The following is a 27,568-nucleotide window of genomic DNA, read 5'->3' on the forward strand; positions in this document are numbered from 1 at the left end:
GAGCTGTTGATGGACTGCAGATATTGTATGTGTAGCTTACACTATAGGGTATAATAAAAATTAATGAGTCAGACACGTGACATGTAGGATCCTATGGGATTTCACAAATTTCTATAGAATTGTGTTGGTGAAAAACTGAGTTTAGAGTGCAAGTTTCACAAAGCACATGTTTGCCACACTTTTCATTTGCAGGAAACAAATAGCCAAAACATAAATGGTAGTTGGAAGATCTATGTGAGCAGATGGAATACTATGGTGACTTTGCATTTCATCTGAGTGGGTTTTTGTTGTTTGTTTTTTAATGAAAACATGCTAAATCTGCTGTAATCTGATTTAGGTCACTGACATTCGCATAGAGGAAGTAAAATTGACCTTAAAATAACAGCAACCTCCTCCTTCCTGTAATAGTCAGAATTTTTTTTCAAATATAAGTATTTCCCGTGGCTCAGTACCCATTTCAGTAGAACTAATTTTCAAAGGTGCTGAGACGTGCGGCTCTCATTGATTTTCGGAGCTCAGCACATCCATCCTTTCTTCCTTAAAACTTTGTGGTGTCTGAAAATCAGACCACAAATTAATAGTCAGAGAGCAAGCTGTTCAAGAAAGGTTAACTAGCCTAGTTCAAAACCAGGCTATCTGTCGGCATTTCGTGTGTCAGCATATCCAAGTGTCGCTGGTGTGTTTTCTGTATCTTCCTTTGCAGCACATTAATATTTTTATTTGTGATTACTTGCTTGGATTGAGCATAGGAAATGCTCAGTTTTTCTTGGTTTGGAATACAATGAGCATGTCTCACTTTATCAGCATAAGCTTATTGACACTGAGTTTTATTTTACCTTTGATTGCAGACCTCTATTTGATTATCTTCCCATGGTTTTTGCAAGATGAAATATTCAGAAATGATTTTAAAATGATGACTGTGGAACAGACAGAAGATCATTGCCAGCTGCAGGAAGAAGCTTTCTGATGCTGGTGATTAGACAGCTGTGGCTGCAGTAGAAAGTACAAATTCTCTTTTTGGGGGGGGCTCAATGTTTTGCTCAACAGTGCAAGTCTTCCATTTGATGTGTCATGAACAGCATCAACATGCCCACTTGGATTTCCTTCACAAAATGGTGAAGTTCTATTTAAGATGTAGAGAAAACTCTAAGGAGCACTTTTAGAGAGTAAATGAATACCAGATGAGGACAGAGGGGGCAGTGGGGATGGGAGACAGTGGCTCCCTGGTATCATCCTCCTAACACATTCTCCTCTTAACAGTGTGATTACACATGGGAATTAAAGGTGTGCTGAGCACCATAACTACACCTGGGGATGCATAGAGAGATGAGTAAGACTGTGACCAAGGCCAGAAAGGGCAGTTTTTGTAGCACTGCAGAAAGGCAGCAGACTGTGTCCTCTTCTCCTCTGCTAACCCCATTGATTAGGTCAGGGGTTCTCAACCTTTTTTTCTTTCTGAGCCCCCCCTCTTCCCCAGACATGCTATAAAAACTTCATGGTCCACCTGTGTCACAAAGGCAGGTTTTCTGCATATAAAAGCCAGGGACAGTATAAAGGGGTAGCAAGCAGGGCATTACCTGGGGCCCCACACCACAATGGGCACTGCGAAGCTAAATTGCTCAGGCTTCTGCTTCAGCCCCAGGCTTCAGCTCCGTGCGGCAGGGCTGGAGGCCATACTTCCTGACTTGCCATGGCTTCCCAAAGACCAGCTTTCTTTTGGAATTAATATGCAGGAAACTCTGTGAGATGAGGCTTGAAAGTGAAACAAAGGAAAACTGTCTCCCTCCCCCAGTTTTTATCATAGGGGAATGATATAGTGCTCTGTTGTTAGTCCAGAAGCCAGCACAAATATCTGCTCTTTAGAAGACAAAACCTCACTTAACAAAAGGTGCAAATTTGAATACTGCATTTGCCACAAAGTATCTCCTTTCAGTGTTCCCTGATGTCTTATAACAGTGGTAAAGAATCAAATAAAGAGTTTTTCTTCTAATGCTGAACAAGGAATTTTATTAAAATAAAGGAAACACTTCTCCTGTCTCTCTGCTTCACTGGAGAACTGTCACTTAGAACTTCCCCATCCCACTCCTCTCTGGCTTCCTGCTACAGCTTTAGATAAATAGTACCAATATCATCACACTTGGCATCTCTAGATTTTCTGCTGAGAGTCCCAAGGCAGCTGCCACCCTGTTGTGGATTTCTGTGCCTGCGGGTGTCAGCCCCTCAGGGCAGGGATCTGCTGTTCTTTGGTACACTCAGTGCTTAATTTGCAATGAAAGAGGTGCCAGGCCTCAAGCAATTTTTTTTTACTTTCATAACTGATGTGGCAACTGGGCAGCACTACAGATACATGGACTCCCGCTTAGCCCCTGTTTATCCATGCTGAGAACTTCCTAATACCATAGTTATTAGACCAAACCATAGCACGGTACCTAATGCTCTTCTCTTGGAAGTTGTCCAAGCATGGTTAGGACATAGATACTGCATCCCGTTTTTATGCTCATGTAGATTCTGAATGAGTCTCTAATTCAAATGTAATGCTATATTTATTACTACTGGACACGTGGCCACATTTTATAAAAGTGTTTTTTTATAATTAAATTCATAGAATCATAAAAGAGAAGATTGTTTCATGACACAACAGTCTCTGTCTTGTAGGATGATGGATTGCTTTCCAACAATGTAAGATTATTGATCTATGTTTGGGAATGAGGGAGAACACACTCACTGAGGTGTCTTGTTATTGCATTATTCAGAGCATAAATGGAACAGTATGCACCAGAGTGTCATACATGTAAGTGTTGCTGTTTACCCCTCTACATTCCATGTAGCTAATAGCAGGTTGTAGGAGAGCTGGAGCAATGCTTTATGAATGAGAAGTGTGGTTAGATCTCCCATCCATCCATCCATCCATCCATCCCTGCCTGTAGTCCAGGTGGACTACTCGTGTTGTTCTCATCACATCTTTTTCTATAAGTTCTCTATGATTTTGTTTAAGCGATATCTTATGATTTTCAAATTATTCTCTGAGAAAGGTAGGCAACTTGATAGACCAAAGTTAGAAAGAAGAGGAATTGAAAAAGCAACAGGCCTCTTTTCCTTTCATCAGTGTGGATTATCTGTGCTGTATATCTGAATAACAGGTACTGTAAAAGCTTTGGTTTCTTTAATGTAGTTCTCTGTGTCTATAAATTAAAATTCATTTTAAACTGATTATGAACATCAGCTGCCCACAAAAGATTAGGAATCCTTAAGGAGCATTTAGCCAAGCTCTAATCTTGTATACAATTAAAATCCTCCTGCAATTAGATCTAGGCTTTGAAATTCAGATAGATTAAGACAAAAGCTCCTTAAAGAGAATAGTGAGATATTTTATTGTATGTAAATGGTATATAAGCTCAAGGGCTTGCACACACACAGGGAGAACATGATGGCATGCTTCAATGTAATGGTTTGATTGGAATGAGTGTGAGCAGTCCTCTCACTCACTCACTAGTCGTGAAGGGAGTTTGTATGAGAGATGCTTCCTCATGCCAATAAAATATTTATAAAGCCCAGCACTATTGTATATTCCATGTATGTTAAAATATTTTATGAATGTTTTAGAGAGTTTAAAAATAAATGTATTTGGACTATGTTTTGTATCCTTCCACATGCAGTAGCCTTCTGCCTTAGTTGCTAAGGCTGGGAAATAAAGAGTCTGAGAGGTAGGTGCCCAAATGCCACTGAAATTCATTTAGTTGGGTGCTTAATTCCCTTAGGACCCTTTTTCCTGTCCAAAAGCCTTATTACAGGAAGCCCAGAGGAAGATGTAAAAATCTTTAAAATTACCAAAAATAGCTTTGATAAACCTTAAAATGACATGATTTTAAAGTCCTGTATCTCAGGACTCTCCCCTTTCTCATGGTATTAAACACCCATTTCTAGCCCTGGAATGCAGTGAGATACTGTGCTTTAAAGCTGTAACATATTTTTATGTTACAGGCTGAGGGATGTGCTGGCCGCCGCTTCCCACAGCCCCCACTGGCCTGGAGCAGTGAACTATGGTCAGTGGGAGCAGCAGTCAGCCAAACCTGTGGATGCAGCAGGTAAACAAACTGGCCCGGCCCGCCAGGAGGCTTACCCTGGCGGGCTGCATGCCAAAGGTCGCTGATCCCTGGTTTAGCACATGGTTCCACAGTTTATTGCACTGATATCATCAACACCCCCACAAAAGTTAGGGAGCAGAAAGAACTTTGTCTTAAAAATAACTGTGAAACAGAAGAACGCTGCCATGGAAATCTTCCCTGCACTGGTATAAGCATAGGAAGCAACCGTTGGAGACACTCATGATAAAAACAACGAGGAGTCCTTGTGGTATCTTAGAGACTAACAAATTTATTTGGGCATAAGTTTTCGTGGGCTAAAACCCACTTCATCAGATGCATGGAGTGGAAAATACAGTATCACTTTTTCCTCCCTTGGTATTCACCCCTTCTTGTCAACTGTTGAGAATAGGCCACTTCCACCTTAATTGAATTTGGCTCGTTAGCACTGCCCCCCCACTTTGTAAGGCAACTCCTATCTTTTCATGTGCTGTATATTTATACCTGCCTACTGAATTTTTCACTCCATGCATCTGATGAAGTGGGTTATAGCCCACGGAAGCTTATGCCCAAATAAATGTATTAGTCTCTAAGGTGCCACAAGGACGCCTCATTGTTTTTGCTGCTACAGACTAACACGGTTACCACTCTGAAACTCCTCATGATGTATCCCTCAATATCTCTGAGGTAAAGGTTTATTTGTGGTGTTATACAGACTGCAATTCCGAGGTTGTATTCACATAGGAACCACAGTGTAGACACAGATGTCACTAAGGAACGTGTCTTTTCCTGGACAAATGGCTTGATTTCCTTTTTCTGTCCCAATATCCAGTTGTACATTGCAGTCAATATTTGCACGGAACTTGTTTCTTTGAACTAACTGAGTGTCTATCTCTCACCACTCCCAAGTTTATATAATAATCTACTTTGAATTTAGAACACAAGAATGGCCATTCTGGGTCAGTCCAATGTTCCATCTAGCCCAGTATTCTGTCTTCCAACAGGGCCGGTGCCAGATGCTTGAGAGGGAATGAACAAAACAGGGCAATTATAGAGTGACCCATTTACTGTTGTCCAGTCCCAATTTCTGTCAGTCAGAGGTTTAGGGACACCCAGAGCATGGGGATGATTGTGGGGAGTAAGACTTCTCTTTGGAGACAGAAGAATGAAATAATAGGTCTTTTCTTGGTTAGGACTGAACTCACACAGGAAAAATGATAAGTCAAAAACACCCAATCACCTGTTGGTGAACATTTTTCACGAAGTGATCATTCTATATCTGACCATTCAGTCCTCATTCTCAAAGGAAACCTGCATAACACCTTCAAACGATGAGCTGGGGAGCTTAAATTCATAACTTTGCTAGATACTAAAAATCATGGACTGAATGGGGACACTGGATTTATAGTTTATTACAACAATCTCTAACCCCCTCCCCCGCTGCTTTTTTTCTTACCTTTGCCCCCTATGACCGGAGAAGTGTTAACTGGCCACTTCATCTTAAAGGGTCCCTTGAAATATGTGTTAACTTACACCTTGTCTTTAGCAGTGATATTTGAGTACATTTCACAGTCCTAAAGAAGAGCTCTGTGTAAGCTCAAAAGATTGTCTCTCTGACCAACAGAAGTTGACCCAGTAAAACGGTGGCCCTCAATCTTTACAGACTACTATACCTTTCAGGGATCTGATTTGTCTTGTGTACCCCCAAGTTTCACCTCACTTAAAAACTACTTGCTTACAAAATCAGACATGAAAATACAAAAGTGTCACAGCACGCTATTACTGAAAATTGTTACCCTATAATTATAAACTAAATCAATTGGAATATAAATATTGTACTTATATTTCAGTATATCATATACAGAGCAGTATAAACAAGTCATTGTTTGTATGCAATTTTAGTTTGTACTAACTTCGCTAGTGCTTTTCATGTAGCCTGTTGTAAAACTAGGCAAATATCTAGATGAGTTGATGTAACCTGGGAGTACTCCCAGGGGTACATTTACCTCTGGTTGAGAACCATTGCAATAAAAGATATTACCTCATCCCTTTCGTTTCAGTGGAAGGTGAAGACATTTTGGGGTAAGTTTCCATTCCCCCCCCCGCCATGTTTTTATACTTATAGGTTTAAGTGACTTGTTCAAAAGAAAATTCTTCTTTTTCTCTGATGGGGCATGCACAAGGGGGGACAGGGGCAAACAGAGACATAGTCCCCCACCCCCAATAATTGGCAAGGGCACAGAACTCCTTCAGTCCCAGGACTGCCATGGGGAGGGGGATAGCTCAGTGGCTTGAGCATTGGCCTGCTAAACCCAGGGCTGTGAGTTCAATCCTTGAGGGGGCCATTTAGGGATCTGGGGCAAAAATTGGGGATTGGCCCTGCTTTGAGTAGGGGGTTGGATTAGATGACCCTGATATTCTGTGAGAGCCAGCTCTTGGGGCCGTGGTGCAGGGCACAGAACGTGCATTTGCAAAAGTGGCCAAATTTAAATTCCTGCACAAGCCCCTGATAAAAAAGTAGACTTTTCTATACTGTAATCTTATTCCTAAGCAAAATACAATGTACATTAGTGGGCTTGAAGCATGTCTCAAAGTTGACTGTGCACTGGGCCAATTCCTGGCATTTGTTTTAGTTTCCTTGCAATATGTCTATAAATGTGGTGATAAGCTTTTTGGAGAAGGATTTATGAGCTTTCCTTGGTAGCCTGGGTTTGTCATTGTATTACATACAATGTTTTATTGTACTTGGTTTTACATTGATTGCACAAGTAGTTGGGGAGAAAAAAAGTTGGATTTCTCATATTGGTTTTTTTTCTAGCTGGTGCAAATGGTGGAACCCAGGCAGGAATTGCTGACTTTGTGTTTAGTATTTAAAATACTGAAAAGCTCCTGTAATTTTTGGATAAGGTCTTCTATCTTCTGTTTTCTTTTCCTCATTGTTAACAGGAAATTCTTTGTCCTGTTTCCTAAAGTGAAGAAATCTACCCTTCATTAAGTTTGCAATTGTTTAGCACTCTGAAGCATAAATTGATTAGGAAATACTTCACAATCGCCCTCAAAATGCAAGCCTTTAAATAAATGTTTTTTAAAGCTATTCTTACACTTTCTAGTGCTTTTTATAGTGTCTAAACATGCTTTGTACACTATTCTTTGACTCTGCTGGGCTCCTGGAGAGGAATGAATTAGAATATTGTGAATGCTTTATATATTTAGAGAACTTTTTTGTTTGTATCTTTGTCTGAACTTCTTGGACTGAATTAATTAATGGCAACGTATAAAGGCCAAGCTGAAATCCTAGTTGACTTAACACTGGAGCTCAGTTTGTATTCTACATCAAGGAAATGTTTGGAAAGAAGAGCACCATTATCAAAAAGATTTATGCAGATAGTTCTGTTCCTTAGAGCAGTATATCTTTACGGCCGGAGTTAGGGTTTAATGTTAGAGTAATTGAAAAGGAAATGCAGTCTTTGAGAGAACAATTTTATTGAATTGAATGCTGGGGGTTGGGGAAAGAAATCTGAAAAGTATGACTTCTCCCCAACCCATGGTAACTTCATGGAGTGAGTAACTAAAGCAAATTTAAGAAGCTGTCCTTTTCCTAAAAGCCTCCACAGGTTTTAGATTTGTGCAGGGCCATAAGGCTATAAGTCAAAGGTTCAAAGAGGTCTCAACTTAGACTCTAAATTTGTATTTGCAGTTTTTACAAATGTAATCATTTGTGGGGCAAAAAGAACAGTTTTGAGGGGACAGATTCACAGCTGGTGTAAATGATTTTGGCTTTATAGAAGCTAATGGAGCTATAACAATTTATACCAGACACGGATCTACCATGAAATGTTTGACTGAGCACTCTTATGATAAGGATGTTAGAAACTGGAATCCTGTTATTTGGTCCACAAGTGTAAGTGTATTCACAAAACTGCTGGTGAAGTTGTAGGGGCTCATTTTGAAAAAATGGCCCATCGTATATTTAACCCTATGTTTCACTCCATTTTGCACCAGGGAGTGGAAGAAATGGTGCTTGCTCCAGAAAATTGTGTTAAATCCAGGGTGGATTGATTTAAATCAAAGAGATTTTAATCGCCAATTTTAATTATGATTTAAATCAGCAGCAGGACCTTTGATTTAAATAAATGTTAATGTTTTGCATTTATACTTTTTAGGAAATTAACTAAAGCAAGGTTTATTCTCACTGGATGAGATACATTAAAACATGGTGATTTGCAGTTAAATATAGCCTTTACGATACTTTTCTTCTAACCAGGAGGATACACCAGATCTATACACATTTAAGCAATTATATAGCACAACTTATATTGCTTCAGATTCTTAATGTTAACCTTTTTAATGTTAGAAAATGGTGAATGATGCATTTCTTATTTACTAGGGCCCAGTTTTTAAAAGATATTTAGGCATTGCTATGCTGTGATCAAGGAGATCACTGGGGATCAACTGATCAAGGAGCCCAAATGTCATTTCAAAAAGAATTTAGTTACTTAGGAGTCTAAATTCTAAAGTCGATGAACTTTTTAGGCTCCTAAGTGCCTACATTTCTTTTTGAAAATGAGATTTGGACTCTTAAATCACATAGGCGTTGCTTTGCTGAGCACATGCAACGCCTAAATACCTTTAAAAATCTGCACCTAGATGATGTCTGTTTTACTTTTGATTCTCTATTTGGTGGAAGTTCAATTAAAAATGCACAAAAACACCATTTAAAAATTTTTATTACATAAAACTACCTTAAATGTGTTGGATACATAAGAAAAAAAAAGTTTACCAAAACATGTTTTGCCTTTAAAAGTGATTTATTAAACAAAGCAATTGTTATCTGTAGTTAATTGAAATGATTCTGGTCACCACAACCTTTAGAATTTTAGAACTAGCAGATCTCATCCACTCATACCTAGTTTTTATTACTAGATTGAAAGGAAAACAAGTTTTTCTGCTTTTTTCAAATTCCAATTGGTTTCTTAACTTGGATAAATTAGTTGAATATGCTGAAATAAAGAAGGTATTTATCTGCAGTAGAGGCTATTGCTGTCAAAAGCTGGTTTAGCACTTCAACAAACTCTGGTTCCAGATGACTTCCACCAGTTCAGTAGTATGACTTTTTTTAAAACGTGACAAAACCATGAACCGCTTAATACTTTCTTGAATTTTATTTAAATTATTTGACTAGATCATCATATGTTTAGGCCTTAACATAACTTATCAATTTCAAATTTAATTTTAAATAGGTTTTTTTAAAATAAACATGTATTTAATTTAATTTTTCAAAAAATCCATTTTTAATTTTAAAAAAAACCCCTGATTTTTATCCACCCTGATTAAATTGCAGAATGTGTGAGTGCCATGTACAACGTGTAAATGACATCTATACTCATGCAAGGCCTTCAACATGGACAATGCAGTTGTGATTTTGTGGGATACCAGTGGACATGTCAGGCCAGAAGTGGAATAAGCCAAAGTTTCCCTCTAAAACTAGTGGATTTTCTCCAGTGAGTGCCATGGAAGCAACATTAATTTCTGCTCTATGCTGTGTGAGCCCCATTGGAAGTGTGATGGAGAGCATGTGCAGAGAGGGGGGAACCAATGGCAGTGTGGTCACAGAGCCAGGCAGTAGAAAGGAAGGCCAAGGAAGGTTTCTTAATGCAGTTAAGAGCAGAAAATTTTCAAACTGTGAAGAGCTTCCTTGCCAGTCCAGAGATCTTCCAGGTTGATTACGGCTATCCCTTGTATTTCTTTCGATTGCCTGGGCCTGATTCTCCACTTCCTTGCACCTTGTATAGTCACTTAATGCTGTGTAAGGTGAGTACAATGTATTGATGGCTACACCAGGTGCAAGGCAGTAGAGTATTAGTCCTTTTGTGTGGATGAGACCTTGTTTTTATCCGTTCCGTGCTAACACTCATCCTTCTGGCTAAGAGGAGATTGACATTAGTGGTTTCTGAGCCATGGGAACGTAGATGTAATTTTCCCTTTAGGAACATTTGTATAGAAGAGGATTGTTTGGCCTTTTATATTGATTTAAAATAGAAACATTCTCACTACTGCAAGGTTAAATAAGTGACATAATTCAAAAATTAGGAAACCATACAAATAGTGACCTCAGTCTAAATTTAGGACAGCCCTAAACCTCTGACTGCCAGAAGGTAGGAGGGGAAGACAGTGGTAGATCGCTACCCTGTATACTCCCACTGAATTCTGTATACTCCCACTGAAGCTCTGGTATGGGCAACTGTCAGAGACAAGACACTGGGCTAGATGGATCTTTCGTCTGACCCACTATGCCCGTTCTTATGTTCCTGTTATCTCTCAGAGAGAGTAATTAACATATGGAATAAATTAAACAATGTATTTTTGCTTTCAAGAGAAATGTACATTAGAATTGTTTCTGGAGGAGGAAATGGTGTATGGTGAATACGCAGAAAGATGAGGTTATGATCAGCCAATTGAGAATAGGTGTATTGGGCTAAATGGCTGTTTTCTGTTCTAAAAATGTTTCATGATCTCATGTGGAAGAATGTGTAAAATACTATGATCTCCTTGTGCAAATTCACCATATTGGGTGAAAACCTACCACAACGGTCGGACATGTTTATGCATGTACAGTAAAAAGAGTGAAATATGCACTGTCAAAAACCACACCCAGGTAACCTTATATGGAAGTGCAATTTACAAGTTGAATGGGGCAGTTACATAGCCCCGAGCCGCTATGATAATTGCGGGTACTGTATTGACAAATGCTTTTCTCACTAAGGCCAAGGTCTTAGTGCATGACCCTCTTCTTGGGTCTGTCAGGGGAAAGGACATACATATGCCACGAAATCTAGGTGACAAAGGTGACAAAAGAGAACAAAATATAGGAAGCCAGAAGGTATTGTATTCATTTGTCACTGAAAAGAAATAGGTAACCAGAATGTACTGCATGAAGAACAATCATGTGAGCCTTTTGGCTGGAACTTCTGTAGCTTTAATCTATTTGTGAAGGTTCCTGGGGAATAAAATTCCTTTGTCTGGCTAAAAACCTTCAAATCATGTAGCATACAGAAATCTGAGTCTGATACACATATGTGAAACTCAGAAAAATCACACTAATTGTGCTCAGCTCTGTCTAGGCTATTGTTCAATGCCAGTAAGAGATGGTTTTTAAATGTCTCAAGACCTTGATGTATGAGTTTGCTTTTCCCCTAGCAACGTAGCCCCTGAAGCATTATAGCTGTAGCTTCAGGGGATGCAACTGCTGCTCTGGCGTCATCAATCAGCTCAGATAGCAGGTGAGGAAACGGAGTATTCGGCTCCTGAGGGAGACAGGAAGACTCTGTTTCGCTCTCCAGTGAGCCCTTCTAAACAAATGAAGGAGCAGCAGCAATTGGGACTGGAGAGAATGAAGTCCATCCCTCTGCTCTGGAGGAAATGTGTTTTGGTAGGACCCCTCTTCTGAGAGCATGGAAGCGGGAAGAAATTGCATAATCTCAGGTGATTTTTGTTCACCGCCAAAAAAAGCTCACCCCAAAGGCACCACAAGTCTTGTCCTCAGAGTCTGGAAACTGTTAAAAAGCATGCAGTGCAAGACTCTGACTTTCCAATAATGGGTTTTTGCTGAAGGGCTGTGTTTTCAAAGGGGCTTGTGCCCTGTACAGACACCTCCATTTAAGCATGCAAATGATGTTTGTGCAAAGAGGTCCAATAGTTATGTTGCTAACTTGCTCAATGTGCATGAGCAAACAGTTAACTTGTGCAAATAACTGCGTATGCAAAAGTGATTCACCACTGCAGTGCACTTAACCTGCTTACTTCCCTGGTTGTAGTGGCCAATTACATCTTGGGATTTTGTGGTGGAGTTTGGTCATTTTCAGGTGAGGCACCTGTGAATTGTATGAATGGGGGTAGGCTCTGAAGGCATTTAGGGGAAAAAAATTAAAGCATTTATCATTCCTATATTGTGTACAGTTTTGATCATTAAAAAGCAGGACTGGTTCCCCTGGGATATTTTTACTTTAATTATGTTGACTAAAAAAAACCCCAACCACTTATGCTCAAAAGAATAATTTACCATGTGTCTTTTTCAGTTCTTTCTTTTCCCCTCCCTTTTTCTTTTCTTTTGTATATTTTCCTATTATATTTTCTAAAACCTATTTAAATTTGCTATTTACTTTCTTTGCTCTGTTTGTCTCATCTGATTTCTATTATATTTTTCTCCTGTGACTATCTCTTTTCTCCTTAGTTTTTCATTTCTATAACACTTTCCAACACTTTTATGTATTCAGTGATTTTACGTTAGCTCTTTTAATTTGCATTCCCCCATACATTTATTTTAATTCCTTTGCCTGAATTTTTTTTCTCCCTGTCCTCTTCCTCTTTTCTCTGGTCCCTTCCTTTTTCTCCCAGTTTATCTCTCACCACAATGCTGTGGGAAGGACATGTGCCATTGAGATGCTAAGCCCCCTCCACTCCCATTGACTTCAGTGGCAATGCAGTGTGCTCAATCCCTTGTAGCATCAAGAACCAAGTTAGAAAATGTGTCCCATACACACGAAATCCAATAGTACCTCCTTTTCTGAGCCGAAAGGACTTCCCTGGTCTGACAGAAGCTAAAGAATAAAGACAAGGAGAATTGCTGGCTCATTGAAATTGGCGTGCCCCATCCTCTTTAACACTGGATGGCCATGGATTTCCTCCAGAATTATAGCGAAAGCCCTGGACAAGTCAATGCTTACATTCCTGCAGTACAGTGTGTGCAGTGACACAGGGAGTCAGTTGGGCATGTGCCAAAGGCCATAACAAAGGCCAACAAATAATTTCTATGTCATGAGAAAATCATGACAGCTGGAAAGTGTGCAGTTTGGGTACAGAGAGACCTCCTCCACTCACAGCCCAACATGACTGGTAGTAGGGAGACTGTGAGGCCCTCTGCAGAGGAGAAGGACATCAGAAGCACTGAGTTCTATGAAGAGTCAGGGGTGCATGTTATCTTAATAATGCAAACCCCAGACCCAGATCTGCCTAGTTTTTTGCTGGAAACAATGGCTTTTCAGTCTGTTTTCTGCCCCCATGCCCCCAAAGCAGGTTTGTCTGGCTTTAGCTAGTTGCCAAGGTGGGTGGAGCTGGTGATTTTCCTTGTCAGCCAGTCAGGCTGCATTCCCAGCTTCAGCAATGCCCCTGTTCTCTAAGGATAGTTTCAGAGAAAGCTAAGGGAGGAGTCCAGGTCTAGATGAGCTGAGCACAGTCAGCAGGGGAAGGAAAAAAGGAGGGAGAAATGCCCACCAACACCAGCAAGCCGAGCAACTGCATCTGCTAAGCAAAGAGGCCAGCCAGCCAGCCCTGCCTGAGTATTAGGTAGTGGGGTAAAGGGGAGGAGAGGAAAGGAAGGCTAGGGAAATGGGAAACTGGGGGACTAGAAAGGGAAGATGGATCAATAGACCAGGGGAACCAAAATAAGAGAGTTGGAAGAAGGGGACTGATGGATAGTAGGCAAAATCAAATTGATGGCGGAAGATAACTAATGGATGGAGGAGGAGTGGGGAAAGAACTGATAGTGGGAAGGAGTGGATTGATGTAGTTGTGTAGGGATAATTGAGGGATGTGGAGGGTGCCAACTTCAGAATTTTAAAATTTGCATATACAATTTTTATGTGCATTTTTCTTAGGTTTTTTACTCTGTCAATGTAGGCAGGTTTTGTCTGGGGAAAATCTCAAGTTAATTTATAATAAAATTGCACCCCTCTCCCACATCTCCATCCACGCTCAAAGTAATGGAAATAGGTTGGAAACTTTCCTAAAGGCAACATTCAAAGGCAAGTGTTTTCTTTAAATCAACAGGAGAGAGATTTGCTGCATATCAACTCAAGTTTCCCATCCGTTCATAGATATATGGCTGCTTCTGTGGAATAAGTAAGTTTTACTGATTTTTTTTTAAATTGTTTGTTTATGTAATTGTATGTGTATGTATGATGGGGAGGAGGGGGAGAGACTGAGATGGTGCCCTCTTCTGGATGGAAGGCCGGACCTGCTCTCAAATATGTGTCATAAGCCCAAACACTGTTATGACTCAATAATATTTCTTATTTGTATAACTGGCACCAAACTCCAGGAGCTAAACTCTAGGGAACTCCAGATGCTCAAGGACAAGTGGTTTTTCTAACTGGGCCTTCTATTGTACTGGTTAGTGTTTACATAAAACTGTGTGCGCTACTGGATGGAATGTCAGACCTACTCATGTGACCCTTAACTTGAGAGGTAGATGCTTGTATTTTGGAATTTAAGAATATAAATCTTATGCTTCCTTATGATTGTAAAGTTCTTGGTGACCACTGAAGCACTTTAAAATAAAGATTAAATAGTACTCCTGAAGTAATACTTATATTCAGCCATATTACTACCTTAAACACATTTTTTTTCATCTTCTGTATGTCTAATTCACATATATACTGCATTAACCAACATCTTAATCTGATATAGGTCAGTGTGTGTGCATATGCTGTTTGTTTTTTGTATTTAAATTCATATTGGAATGCTATATATGTGTGATATTGTGTCCTTATTTTGATAGTGTTTAGTATTTGAGAAAGTGATTGGCCTCAAACTTATACAAAAAATCATATATACAAGGTACTTTGTATTTCAAATCTTATTTTACTGCTTTGTTCAGGCATGTTGTTTCCGGAATTCATTTTGGTGCTTGGAATTCATGTCTGTGGCTTCTTGAACCAATAAAATGATATTTTAAGGCCTTGTTCTGGAGTTCCAATATGCACAGAGCTTTTAATGAAGTGAAAATTCTGAACATGGAATGGCTAAATACGAAGGCCCTAAATCAGCATATAATCATATAATTGAATAATCTGAAAAAGAAAAACATTCAGGGTTCATAACTGTGTGTATATTTAATATTGCTAATGAAGCCTTCACCATAGTATTTTAGATATTGTGAATGATAAGTGAGTCAAAATCTTTGTAACTAGGGGAACCATAGGAATGGATTCTGACTTTTTTAACACTACCTAAACAGGTTTATTTGACAGAGTTCAAATGTTTCATGAATAGTTGACTGCAAACATGCTTTTGTTCATACTTAACATTTCCCTATCTTTAATAGAAACCAGCTGGCTCACGTGTTTGCAACAGTCTCATTTTCCAGAGCAATATTTTTGAAGTCTGGGGTTGTAACCCAAATGGGGGTTGAAAATCTGTTCTCCTGGCCTCAACAATTTTCTACAGACCACCATTTTTTACTTTCAATGGGGGAAAATGTTTCTCTCCTTTATGTTTGTGACAATAATATTCTAATGTAAATAGCTGCGTTAATTAGCCTATTATTTAGCCTTAACTATATCTCACTAGGGAATATGCAAGTCATTAAATTTTCAATAAGAATGTATAAATTACAGGTTTTGATATTTTAATTGTGAAATTATCACATTTGTATGAATATGAATATAAAACCTACTTTGTCCATAATACAGCATTGGCATTTTTTAGTTTTGTCGGTTTTCTTTTACTGAAGCAATATTAAGATTTCTGTCATAAGTTCACAAAAGGATTTGCAGATATAAAGCCATGGAAGAAAGAAATTGAGTAGTTTAGTAGTCACAGAAGTAAAATTTTGGTGGCAGGTGGAATAAAATTGGGAACCCTTGCTCTGGTGGTTAGCCTAACAAGCAGATAAGCAATAAGAAAAGGAGTACTTGTGGCACCTTAGAGACTAACCAATTTATTTGAGCATAAGCTTTCGTGAGCTACAGCTCACTTCATCGGATGCATCCGATGAAGTGAGCTGTAGCTCACGAAAGCTTATGCTCAAATAAATTGGTTAGTCTCTGAGGTGCCACAAGTACTCCTTTTCTTTTTGCGAATACAGACTAACACGGCTGTTACTCTGAAACCAGATAAGCAATGTTACTACTTAATGTTAATGGAAATTCCTCTTCAGTTCACTAAATAGTAGCCTGTATTTATGCAGCTGGAGGTTTTGAATTCAACCTCTCAATGCATGTTTGTAGTTTAGCTGGTGCTGATGATTAGCTGTGGATTAATGGTGAATTTTTTCAGTGCAATTTTGTCTTGTCTTTTTTCTGTGTTAAACATTCAAATTCCATATTTCTTGTGCATAGGGAAATCAAGGTGCAAAATTAGTGGGTAGCACAGTAAGAAAGTTCACTTTTCTTATTTTTCTAAGTCAGGACTTTTTCATATGCACTGATTAGGCTTAGTGGGATTCAATTTTTATTTTTTTTTATAATTTTGACAGGTCACATGGATTATTTTAAAGCTTATTTTTTCCCCCAAGTTTTATCCTTTTTAATTTTCACAGCTGTGGAAAAAGATGGGTTTTTAATTTTTCCCTGAGCTATACTGATTTCAATTTTCAAAGTTGGGGGGAATTATGGGGTGTGTGTGTCAAACAATGGGGGGGAAGACAATAATTATTTAATGACACTAGACTCTGAGATTAAAAATATTAAACCTTTATAACCATTACAAAACAAATTATCACCATCACGAGTCAAAATGTACCAAGTAAATATCCATAAATCAAACACTAATAAGTTCTCAAACAGCATTTTTCTAACATTGCCTATCTGTAAATGTTGATTGTCACTGATGCAAATATTTTTTCATTGTTTCATTGTATGTGTGGTGAAATTGATGTTTACCAACATTTACTGATAAAAACCTAAGCCTTCCAACCCCCACTGATAATAAATATCCACTATTGCATCATCTTAATATTTGCAGCGTGGCCATTTTCCATAAAACAAAATGGAACCAAGGATTAAGCAAGCTCTATCCTGTAAGTTTTACACTCAAGCCCTGTGAATGTTGCAATTTGCTGCTCTCTGTGCATCTTGTCAAAGATTTTCTATTCCCTGAACAAGTTCCCTTTAAAGTGTTAATCGTGCTTGGCCCTCCAAAACGATGATGTTGTAGTTGTTCGTGCTGTTATAGATTCTTATGATAACACATTGAACTTATGAGAGTGCACTTGCCACTGGATGACCATCAGTAGCGTGGGTACAGAGTTGGGTGAGCATCAGGTAGAAACTTGTGAGGTAGCCTTATCAGAAGAAAACTCTTTGTGGGAAGGCATGACAGTGTGTGGGAGTAGAGAGGGTAGTAGGGCTTAATTTGTGCCAGGGTTGAGCCCCACCACCGCTAGGCTTGGCAGTTAAAAGCCCTGGCACTTCTGAGCTTGCTGCATCAGTTATGAATGTTAAAAAAGAGCTTGACCACTTTCATTACAAATTAAGCACTGGAGGATAGTCACAGAAATAAAGAAGGGTGTCTAAAGTAGATGGAGGAGGAAGTATCTTCGACAGACAGACATAGTTCTCAAAGAGAGAACTTGATCAGAACAGAGAGCTCCTGGTCCAAAACATGTTACCTAAGGACCCATCTCTAGAAGAGCTAATTGCAAGAAGTAGTTTTAGAAATACATTCTAATTGCATTCTTTGTAATTTTCTAAGTTGTGAAAAGCACCAGACTTGTGTGGAATTGATAACTTCTGAAGGTTGCCCACTCATATAAACAGTTACTGTGAATATTTATGTGGCTCTTACTTTTAAAGTCTAGTGTTCTTTAAAAAGAAAATGTACTAAGCAACTTTAGAGCTCAATTTAAAAGAAAAAATTACATACAAACTAAATATAATAATAACAAAACATTGTCAAATGATTTTGACAGCACAGACATGTTTTCTCTTAGGGCTTGAATCATCTGAGAAAAACCACCATAGCGAGCATTACACCATTTTTCTGTGAATATTTTGGACATGAATTATCTTTGGCTGTGTGCTAGATTTTCAGAGGAAAAAAACTTTAAAAACCCTAAGAATGCCTGTTGCCATTTGAGTGGGATTCACATAAAATCCTGCCTTTGGCACAATGAAATACTGAGCTTGGTTCTCCAAAACGCTAGCTAGACTTAAAAAATGGACTGAGATTTATTGAGTCAAATGTTAGCAGCTACCATATTGCTGTATTCCCACATTAACACTAATATTGGCAAAATCTGCCATACCAGCTGCCCACAGATACACTCTAGTGGCACCTTTGTTGTTCCTTACATCTGCAATTATCATTCTAATCCAGTTAACCCTCAAGTACTGTTACTTTTATGTCTTTGGTTTATTTAACAGAAATGAGCTGGCTTTCTTAATATGAAAAAGATAAAAGATAAAAAGCATTGTTAAAATAGACTTAAATCAAGTAAGTCAGGATTTTCAGATTTAAAACAAGCATGAAGTGGTCACTAAAAATATTCTCATAAAATATGATGAGCAAACATTGGGGTAGTTTAATCTTAATTAAACTATCCAGTCATAGTAAATTGAGTCTCTCCCCTTTGCTTATATTTTTCCTAAAAATTGTTCTTCCATTAACTAGTTTGTAAGATTGGGGTAATTTACCAGAGTGACTATTGGTGTGATGGCAAGATAGATCTATTTGACCCTTTTTATTTTTAAAGGCTTTTTATGGTTCTCATCACTCTAGCCTCTAAACACCTCACCCAACATTAATGGAATTATGCTTGCTACATCAACACTGTGAGATAGAGAATTACTACTAAAATTATGGGAAACTGCTGCAGAGTTTAATTAAGGGCTTGATCCTGAACTGTTGAAGTCAATGGGAGTTTTGCCTTTGACTATAGCAGGAGCAGAATCAAGCCCTAAGTGACTTGCTTAAGACACAGGAATGTCTGTGGCCAAGCAGGGAAAGAACTCAAAACTCTAGAGTCCCAGTGCAGTGCCTTAACCACAAGGACATCTTGGAAATTCCTGGTTTCTTTTTAGCATTTCCCCCTCTTCATTAGTAGTGGATACTTTGCTTTGTTGCACATGTACAACTGCATTTGGGGGGTGGGAGGCATCTCTTTCTTTAGTTACATCCATGCAATCCCATAACTGCCCATGTACTCTTTGCAGAAACCCAGTCTTGAGGGTACACTTTGGACCAATCTGGAAACTGAAGCTGGTGCAGAATGCAGCAGCTTCGCTGTGAAATTGTGCTTCTCAATGACAGCACGTGTCATCTGTGCGCCCAGATCTGCTTCAGTTTGTGGACTGAATTTAACATGTTGGGTGTGATCTATACAGATCAAAATGGCTTAGGACCAACTTGAGAGACCACTTCTCTCTTCAGGCCATACTACCACACTGCAATCAGCAGTCACTGGACCTGCATTCCCCTGGCAAGGCAAGTGATAGTGTTATCTGTCTATGGTAGACAATTCTGAAACTAGCTTTCTCCCTGGTCCAAAATGGCCTAAGTCTATTGACCATTTGTGACACAGATGCTTATTGGTGGTTCACTACTCTGTCAGCAAATCTTGTCAGGGCTGGCCTACTCACTACATCTAACACACTGTTGTCACAATATATTCCCAAAAGGTGGCATGTAATATGTCACTGGAAAACTAATAACTCACTGATCATAATATTCTTGCATGACATATGTACAGTCAGCCCACAAAAGATTATACAGAGGTACTGGAATTATGACTAAAATGTGTTTAAACCAGGTATGTCGGGGGGAGTAGATAAACAGTTTTTTTCCAGTCAGAGGAATGTGTTTCTGCCTGCTTGAAGGTGTGACCAAAGAAAATCACAATTACATGCCAAGCAAACAAAGCCATCGGGTCAGCAAGTAGGGAGAAAGTGATCACTTAACAATGTCAGTGTGGAATGAAGACTGTAGCCCTAGGAATCCTTCCTGCATCTTGAAGCAGGGTCAATGAACTTTGACAGAGAATTTTCAAAGGTTCACTGGACTATAAAGAGAGGCGCAGAGAGCTGCTGAGTTCTCCTTCACCTGAGGAGACAAGGAAACCCAGTGCCTTAAACTCTGTGGGGATCCTGACTAAAGGTCTACTCAGCCATTGCTGTAAAAGGAAGATTGGTGAGGAAACTACCTTGAACAAAGACAGTAGCTTGTTAAATTTGGTCTTAGCCATTAGAAAACCATTTTTACTTTTGTTTGTAACCCTTTCTGTCTTTATCCCTTATACTTGCACTCACTAATACTTTGATTAAATAAATTGTTTTACTTTTCATCTAAACCAGCCAAGTACTTTGACTGAATAGAAGTGATTGTTTAATTCCAGACAAGATAACAAGCTGCTGTTTCTGTCTCTTTAAAGAAGCAGGGAACTTAACTTCTGTGGCTGTTCCAGGAAAGACCTGGACACTGGAGGGAGGGTGAGAGACAATTTTGGGTAAATTTGGGACTAGGGAGATGTTGGGGTTACTCTGCAAACAGTAACTGGACAGTGGAAGCCAGGGTGTGACCTGTATGCTTGTGTGTTGGCTGTTGCTCTCTGGGCTTTGAGCACAGCAATGTAGCATGTAAGACACCCAGAGTTGAAGGGCAGGTGTGATGCAACCCCTTACTGGTCTGGTTGAACCCCCCAAAATCAGATCTTTGGAGCATGCTGCAAAGTGCATTTATTTATGGGGGCTGCTGAGGAAGTGGCATCTGAGGAATATCAAAAACAGGGGAGAAGAGAGGGGAGTTATGATTCACTGGTGTAGAAGGAAAAGCCAGAGATTAAAAAAGCAGAAAAAAGCTATTAATTCAGTGTCCAGCAAAGCAGCATCTTTGATTCTTAACAAGGTAATAACATCTACAGAGGCATATACCAAACAAAATCAGCCACCCAGTGACCACCAAACGATATTGCTTTACAGATGATGCCTTCAATACAAATAGCTCAACACATTCAAATATTCTTATTGGAGGCAATGAATCATCTAGCAAACAGAACAGTCATAAATAAGAGCTTCCATTCATATAAATTCAGTTATTTCCTCAACCAAGCTGCATTTTCAGCCAAAGGAAATATTTGGATAACAATGTCACGCAGCTAGAAGGAAGGGTGTAGGGAATGCAACAATATTGCCAATTGACACCATAGGTCATGAAATAATTGACGTCCAGAATTCAGTGCCTCGATGCAATTTTTCAGAGCTGAAGCATTACCATTCTCTGTAACCTTTCTAAGGATGTTGGCACCTTAGGCTTAAGTACCCAAATGTCACAAAGAATACAGATATCTGGACAGCCAGCTTATTGCTCTTGAAGGAAAACAATTCAGCAAGTGGAAATAGAACACTGAAGTCATATTCTTAGGAAGCATAGTATGGTTTAAGACAGGTTTCAGAGTAACAGCCATGTTAGTCTGTATTCGCAAAAAGAAAAGGAGTACTTGTGGCACCTTAGAGACTAACCAATTTATTTGAGCATAAGCTTTCGTGAGCTACAGCTCACTTCATCGGATGCATACTGTGGAAAGTAAGAAAAGGAGTACTTGTGGCACCTTAGAGACTAACCAATTTATTTGAGCATAAGCTTTCGTGAGCTACAGCTCACTTCATCGGATGCATACTGTGGAAAGTGTAGTCTTCTATGCATCTGATGAAGTGAGCTGTAGCTCATGAAAGCTTATGCTCAAATAAATTGGTTAGTCTCTAAGGTGCCACAAGTACTCCTTTTCTTACTTTCCACAGTATGCATCCGATGAAGTGAGCTGTAGCTCACGAAAGCTTATGCTCAAATAAATTGGTTAGTCTCTAAGGTGCCACAAGTACTCCTTTTCTTTTTATGGTTTAAGAGTAATTTTTAATATGAAAGTCTTTTTTGAGCATAGAGCTATCTCGCTAATGTTGTTCGTGTCTCTTCATTTCTCCTGTTCAATGTCAAATTTGAGAAGAAATGCTTGAAAGTCTAGAGATGTTCGAAAAGACATCTATTTGTCAGCAACATAAACAAAAAGTGTTTTTATATTAGGAATAATTAGAATAGACATTCCTATGCCATGCATTACTCTTTTGTAAGCTCTGTCTTACACTTTTTAAATAAATCATGTTGAATTCACTTGCACTTTTTACACATGGCACCATGGAACCTCGTTAGCAGGCTTGCTCTGCACTCCTTACAGGATATGTGAGGGCAAAATGGGAAACTCACAGTAGTATTGTGTGAGCCAATAGTACTAATGTTAATTTGATCGGTCACGATCCTAGACCGTGTGATCATATTGGATCATCAGTACAATGGCAAATGTGCTAAACCAGCATTATATATTTCTTAATTGACTGATTCTGCTTTGGTCATCAGTACAATTCAGTTAGTTTTTTTTTATCTGTGAGATAAGAACAAGGAGAAATTTCAAGAGGTTTATCCATTTTTATACTCTTTCCCCTTAATTACTTCTCTTCCTTTCTCTCTTTGGCCATTCTCCAAAATTTTTCGCTTCAGAGCTAATCTGAGAGGATGGACTGCATATTTGTAGAATTATGATATGTGGATGTGTAGTAACTTCGAAATGTAGCTGAGTTTGGGAGCTTCTTCCATATTCTTCTTGATCTCTGCTATGACGTTGCACCCCATAATGCTTTATACAAATATGCTTATTAGGGTAAATATGATATAACTGGAACATGTTTTATGCTATATATGCAATGTAACATATCTTTGCAAAGGTTATGATCTACTGAATATATTCATCCTATTTGTATGCATGTATCATTTTTATATCTGAAGTTATGAGCATTGGCTCTATGCTTGTATTTAAAGTGTTTGCTGTAGGAAGCACATAAGGCAGATTTGGTCAACATAGTGTGAAGGGGTTATTCAAGTAATAGGGAGTACTTAACTAGCAATGGACTTTGGGAGACACCAATCCACATCTGAGCTTCCCTGGGAATGTTCAAACTAACATGTAAACAATGGCATCGGCCTGCAAAAAGCTGAATCATTCATAGACATGTGACTTGCCCAGGTGGCTACAGACTCCATCTTGTTGCTGTGATTTTGCACAGGAGAACAAAGGGGTTTCTGCCCACAAGAGAGAGAATATAAAAGGTCCTGGAAACCCCTCCATTTTGTCTTCAGCTGGCTCAAAAGATAGCCTCTGCACCCCAAAGAAACAAACTGGAACAAAGAACAGTAACTACGGGGGTGTGAGTGATTGCTGGACCCAGACTAGGAAGGAGTCTGGTCTGTGAAAAAAGCTTATTGGCACATCTCTGAGGGTGAGAGTTACCTGCATTTAGTTTCCTACTGTATTAGGCTTAGACTTGTGTGTTTTTGTTTTATTTTGCTTGGTAATTTACTTTGTTCGGTCTGTTATTACTTGGAACCACTTAAATCCTACTTTTTATACTTAATAAAATCACTTTTTGCTTATTAATTAATCCAGAGCAAGTAATTAATACCTGGGGGAGTAAACAGCTATGCATATCTATCACTGTTATAGGGGGTGAACAATTTATGAGTTTACCCTGTATAAGCTTTATACAAAGTAAAACGGATTTATTTGGGGTTTGGATCCCACTGGGAACAGGGTGTCTGGGTGCTAGAGACAGGAGCACTTCTTAAGCTGTTTTCAGTTAAGTCTGCAGCTTGTAGGGGACATGGTTCAGACCTGGGTCTGTGTTTGCAGCAGGCTAGCGTGTCTGGCTCAACAAGAGAGGGTACTGAAGTCCCAAGCTGCCAGGGAAAACGGGCTCAGAGGTAGTCTCAGCACATCAGGTGGCAGTCCCAAGGGGGTCTCTGTGACCCAACCAGTCACATCTGCCTTAACCTTACAAAAATTAAATGAAATCTTCCAGTGTTTTAAATTTTCATTAAAAATGAATACAAACAGAAAAGCGTAGACAAGTTTGTTACAATTTGAAAGCACACGTGTAAGTTTTGCAATTGGGCAACCAATGAAATCAGTCATGAAACACATCTCAGAATTCTTCTAATAGTCCTTCAGTCTATAATACAGGGAGGCACAGGACAGGGGTGAAATTTCTCAATTTATTCTTACCATTGGGAATCTTCTGTCTTAACCTGCTCATTATTCAGAGATAATTTGCATAATGCCTTCTGTTTCTGCAGACATTCTTGCCAGCAAACATCACTAGAATGTATATGAAGAGCAAATAGAAAATGGGGCATGAACACAGTTGAAGTTAACTCACAAAGTTTGAACAAAAATCAGTTGCATTTTTGTTGCAGTATTTACTCACCTGTATTCAGGCCTGATCCCAAGTGCATTGGAGTCAATGGAAACACTCCGAGTAGTCATCTTAAACTGACTTTTGCAAACAAGGTTAAAAGTCCAGATTTATGCCTAGTAATAACAGTCATCATGAGGAAGATTCCTTTATGGTTCTGATTCATGCTACATGTCTGAAGCTTACAAAATATTAAGATCATTGTTTTTCTTCTGAATCTTCCTCCTAGAAAAAGAAACTCTCCTCAAATCACTATCTGCCACCCCTATCCCTGAACACTGCTTAATCTCTGAGCTGTTCAGCAGCTACACATGTACTGGCTTGTTGCCAGTTTATCTGCACGCCAGCCAGCCATTGCCTATAGTGACAAAAGAGAGTGGAAAGAAAGACAAGGAAAGAAAGGAATAGAGTGGGAAAGTGATAAATATGGAAGAGAAGGGAGAAAGGGTTTCTCATCATTTTCCCTTTGTTCCTCTAATCCCTTCTCTGATAGTCTCTTCATTCCATTTTTCCATTTCACTTATTTCATGTTCTCCTCTCCCTCCTCGCCTCTCCTCCACTAAGATGTTTAACTTATTTTGAAGTCACCCACTCTGCCCTTTGAGCCTGAATGAGGATGAATGAGCAGTCCTGGATGCAATGCTGCTTTTTTGTAGCAGACAGTCAGAAGCTTGCAGTATGAGATGTGGATTCAGCACATTTGAAGACCTAGGGACTTAGTAGTATGGCATGACTTTATCAACCAGCATGCTAAAGAATTGTCAGTGTGCGCCATTAGGGTTGAGCAGGAGGGACATTTCTCATTAGTCCTCCTCCCACCTGAATCCAATCCTAAAACAACCCTTTTCAATTTCTAGCATACAATTTTTTTTTTAATTTAGGATGTACATTATAATTTCCTATGAATCAGATTTGGTTAACTAAAAACCAGGCTGTGGATTATCTGTGGCAAGATACAATCCTTATTTAATTGCTTCTCTCAATATATAGGTAAGGACATGGGTCATTTTTATTTTATTTATGGATTTATTAGCTTTGGATGCACAGCAGAGAGGACGTTGGGGAAGGCAATATCCAGGCTGTATTGAGGCATCGATCCCTCTGTATTTTGCAGTTCAAACTTTGCACTTTACACATGCCTTTTCCTTGTTGTTATATAATGTGAGATTACATAATGGAGAACTGTAATTTACATAATCATTAACCATGTTATACTGTAGCTACAACTGGTGAATCATTATCAAATGCCTGGGGTTAGAAGGGGGGCATGTACATGCTGGAAACTGATTATGTTTGCTCATGATTCATGAATAAGATTGAGGAGAAATGGTAGATTTTTGTCAAATGTCTTCATACATCTCTGAAAATAGAATCAAATGAGACAGGCAATTCCTTAAATAGTCAGTATATTACATCTAAACTGCATAACCCCTTGCAGTCTATTTTTTGTTATTGCCTCATTTGGGGCCTGTTTCTGTGCTCTTACGGTAAGAAATGATCACTTGCGTGAGTGCTGCATTAAAATCAGTGGATGTATGTGCTGCTCATTGAGTGAGGATTGTAGGGTTTGGCCATTGTGACATTAACACTTTTGTGTTTCATTGTCACCTAGATTGTGACTTGCCTCTGTGAGAGGCATTACAGTCCGTGTACAATTGGGGAACTAAGTTCCCTGACTAGTGCAGCATTTTCCCTGAAAGTGGAAACAGTTGCACTTGCTCCCTGATGTTCCTCCCTATTTCCCCAGGTGAAGCAATGGTGAGTGAGAGAGAACAAAGAAACCCAAGGGAAGAGCAAAGTCCTCTTTTTTTTTTTTGGAAGCTACCAAGAGAGGCAGAGCTCAGAGGGAGCTCTCTGCAGCCTCCCTCTTTCAGCTGTTGTCTGCTGTGGGAGGGGTGAAAAGAGGCAGCACAGCCTCTGAAAGGTTGCATAGTACAAAGTATCTTCTGTGTCTTGAACCTGATCCCCAGTTCTTGCTAGCCTACTGGAAAAGAAGAGCTCACTGCTCTGACTGTGAACACTCTCTTAACTGCTGTGTCTAGTAGAAGACAACTACCTGCTGTGGTTCAAGGGTCAAGCGTTGACCGAAATGTGGCTCTTCCAGCATGTGCACAGGAAAGGGGGACAGGCTAGGGAGCCTCTGAATTTGTACAGGACTCGGACAGAGTGTTAGTGGTCCTTGCGTATAAGGAGCAGCTGGCTAGCACCGCTTGTAACACACTAAGCCTCACACAGTGTCCACCTGACTTAGAATCATAGCCTGTGCCTTGAATCCACATTGCTAGTCACCTGCTGGCATCTGACGCCAGCCAGCAGGTGTAGAGAAAGGAGACGGCTGGTTATACCACTTAAAAAAAAAATTAGTAGGCACTTGCCCCAGCTTCCATGCACCCCTAAAGCATTTTGTCTGTATCTCCACTTAATAAGCAAAAAGCTACAAGTGGCTTCTACTTAGCCATCTCACCTATGCAGGCCCCTCCCCCCATAGTGCAGCTGCTCTGCTTACAGCTGTGATTCATGCACGGTTCCCCCTGCCCACCCCAAATGTATTTCTTGGGCCTCCTGGAGGTGCAGTGTTCAGTGAAGTTGTGGTGTTACTGAAATACAAGACTATACCGCAAAGGTCACCGTAGTTGTTGATGGGATCTATCTTATTTTGTTAAAGAGATTTCTCTTTGAGAATTGTATTATATTCATAAAAAATATGCGTTAGTAAATGCGATAGCTCCCAGTCCTGGAGTGGCAGAAGAGGGTCTACATAACCTCCCTCTACCCCATCTCCCACTCTGATTCTGTGAAAAAGACTTCTCTGAGACAGATGGCTGTGGTCATCTAACGGTACATTCTCTGCATGTACCCTCTCCCCACTTCCCTCAACCACTACACAAATAGGGATTATGCTACAGAAATTATTTCTATGCCATAATTATCTTTTGAAAATAGGAATGATGGGCTGCATTGGTTATTACCTGACCTTATAAAATATGTTTTATCTATCTAGAAGTAATCTTTTCACTTAGGGGAAATGGTGCAATGGAAAGTTTTGTGACATGAGGTTTTTGTTTGTTTTTTTAATTTTGCTAGCTCTTGCTCATTCTCCTTGAGAAGCTCGGGTATGAGATCGGGTATAAATCTGAAAGAGCTAAATGACTTCATAGTGTATTACCATTTCAGGATGAATAAGCATTCAGGAAGACAGCCTGAGGCAAGGGGGAACTGATGATATTTGAAAAGCATGGCTTTATAGTTGATAGGAAAATCTCTCTGTGGGAGCATGTCCAGTGCTGACAGTTTTGCCATAGGGTTCCGATAGATCAAGTGGTAGGAGAACTCTGCAGCTGGTAAAAGTGGGGAAAAATACAAAACCACAATTTTATAATGACTGAACATTGATATGTGGATTTTTCATTGTAGCAAGACTTCCAGGGTCTATGGAGTTAGGACATAGTACAAAGGCTTAAGGAGAAGGCTGCTCTG

At 39.4% G+C, this 27,568-nt stretch overlaps 1 protein-coding gene and 1 long non-coding RNA gene across 4 annotated transcripts in view; one reads left to right on the top strand and one right to left on the bottom strand.

The window, feature by feature from the left end:
* Positions 1-24,751, bottom strand: part of LOC125639384 (uncharacterized) — a 59,027-nt gene extending 34,276 nt beyond the window's left edge. For both annotated transcript variants that reach the window (XR_012669355.1, XR_007357480.2), the window contains exons 1-2: positions 24,104-24,751; positions 23,902-23,994 (exon numbers count right to left, since the gene is read on the bottom strand). This is a non-coding gene — a long non-coding RNA (uncharacterized LOC125639384). The remainder of the gene's footprint in view (positions 1-23,901; positions 23,995-24,103) is intronic.
* PHYHIPL (phytanoyl-CoA 2-hydroxylase interacting protein like) overlaps positions 1-27,568 on the top strand; it is a 191,829-nt gene that overhangs the window by 87,048 nt on the left and 77,213 nt on the right. For both annotated transcript variants that reach the window (XM_048856284.2, XM_048856285.2), the window contains exon 2: positions 13,908-13,979. In XM_048856284.2, coding sequence (XP_048712241.2) covers position 13,979 — 1 coding nt within the window. In that variant the 5' untranslated portion in view covers positions 13,908-13,978. The remainder of the gene's footprint in view (positions 1-13,907; positions 13,980-27,568) is intronic.

The sequence above is a fragment of the Caretta caretta genome, chromosome 7 (assembly GCF_965140235.1).
Source record: "Caretta caretta isolate rCarCar2 chromosome 7, rCarCar1.hap1, whole genome shotgun sequence".
In the NCBI taxonomy this organism is placed as follows: Eukaryota; Metazoa; Chordata; order Testudines; family Cheloniidae; genus Caretta; species Caretta caretta.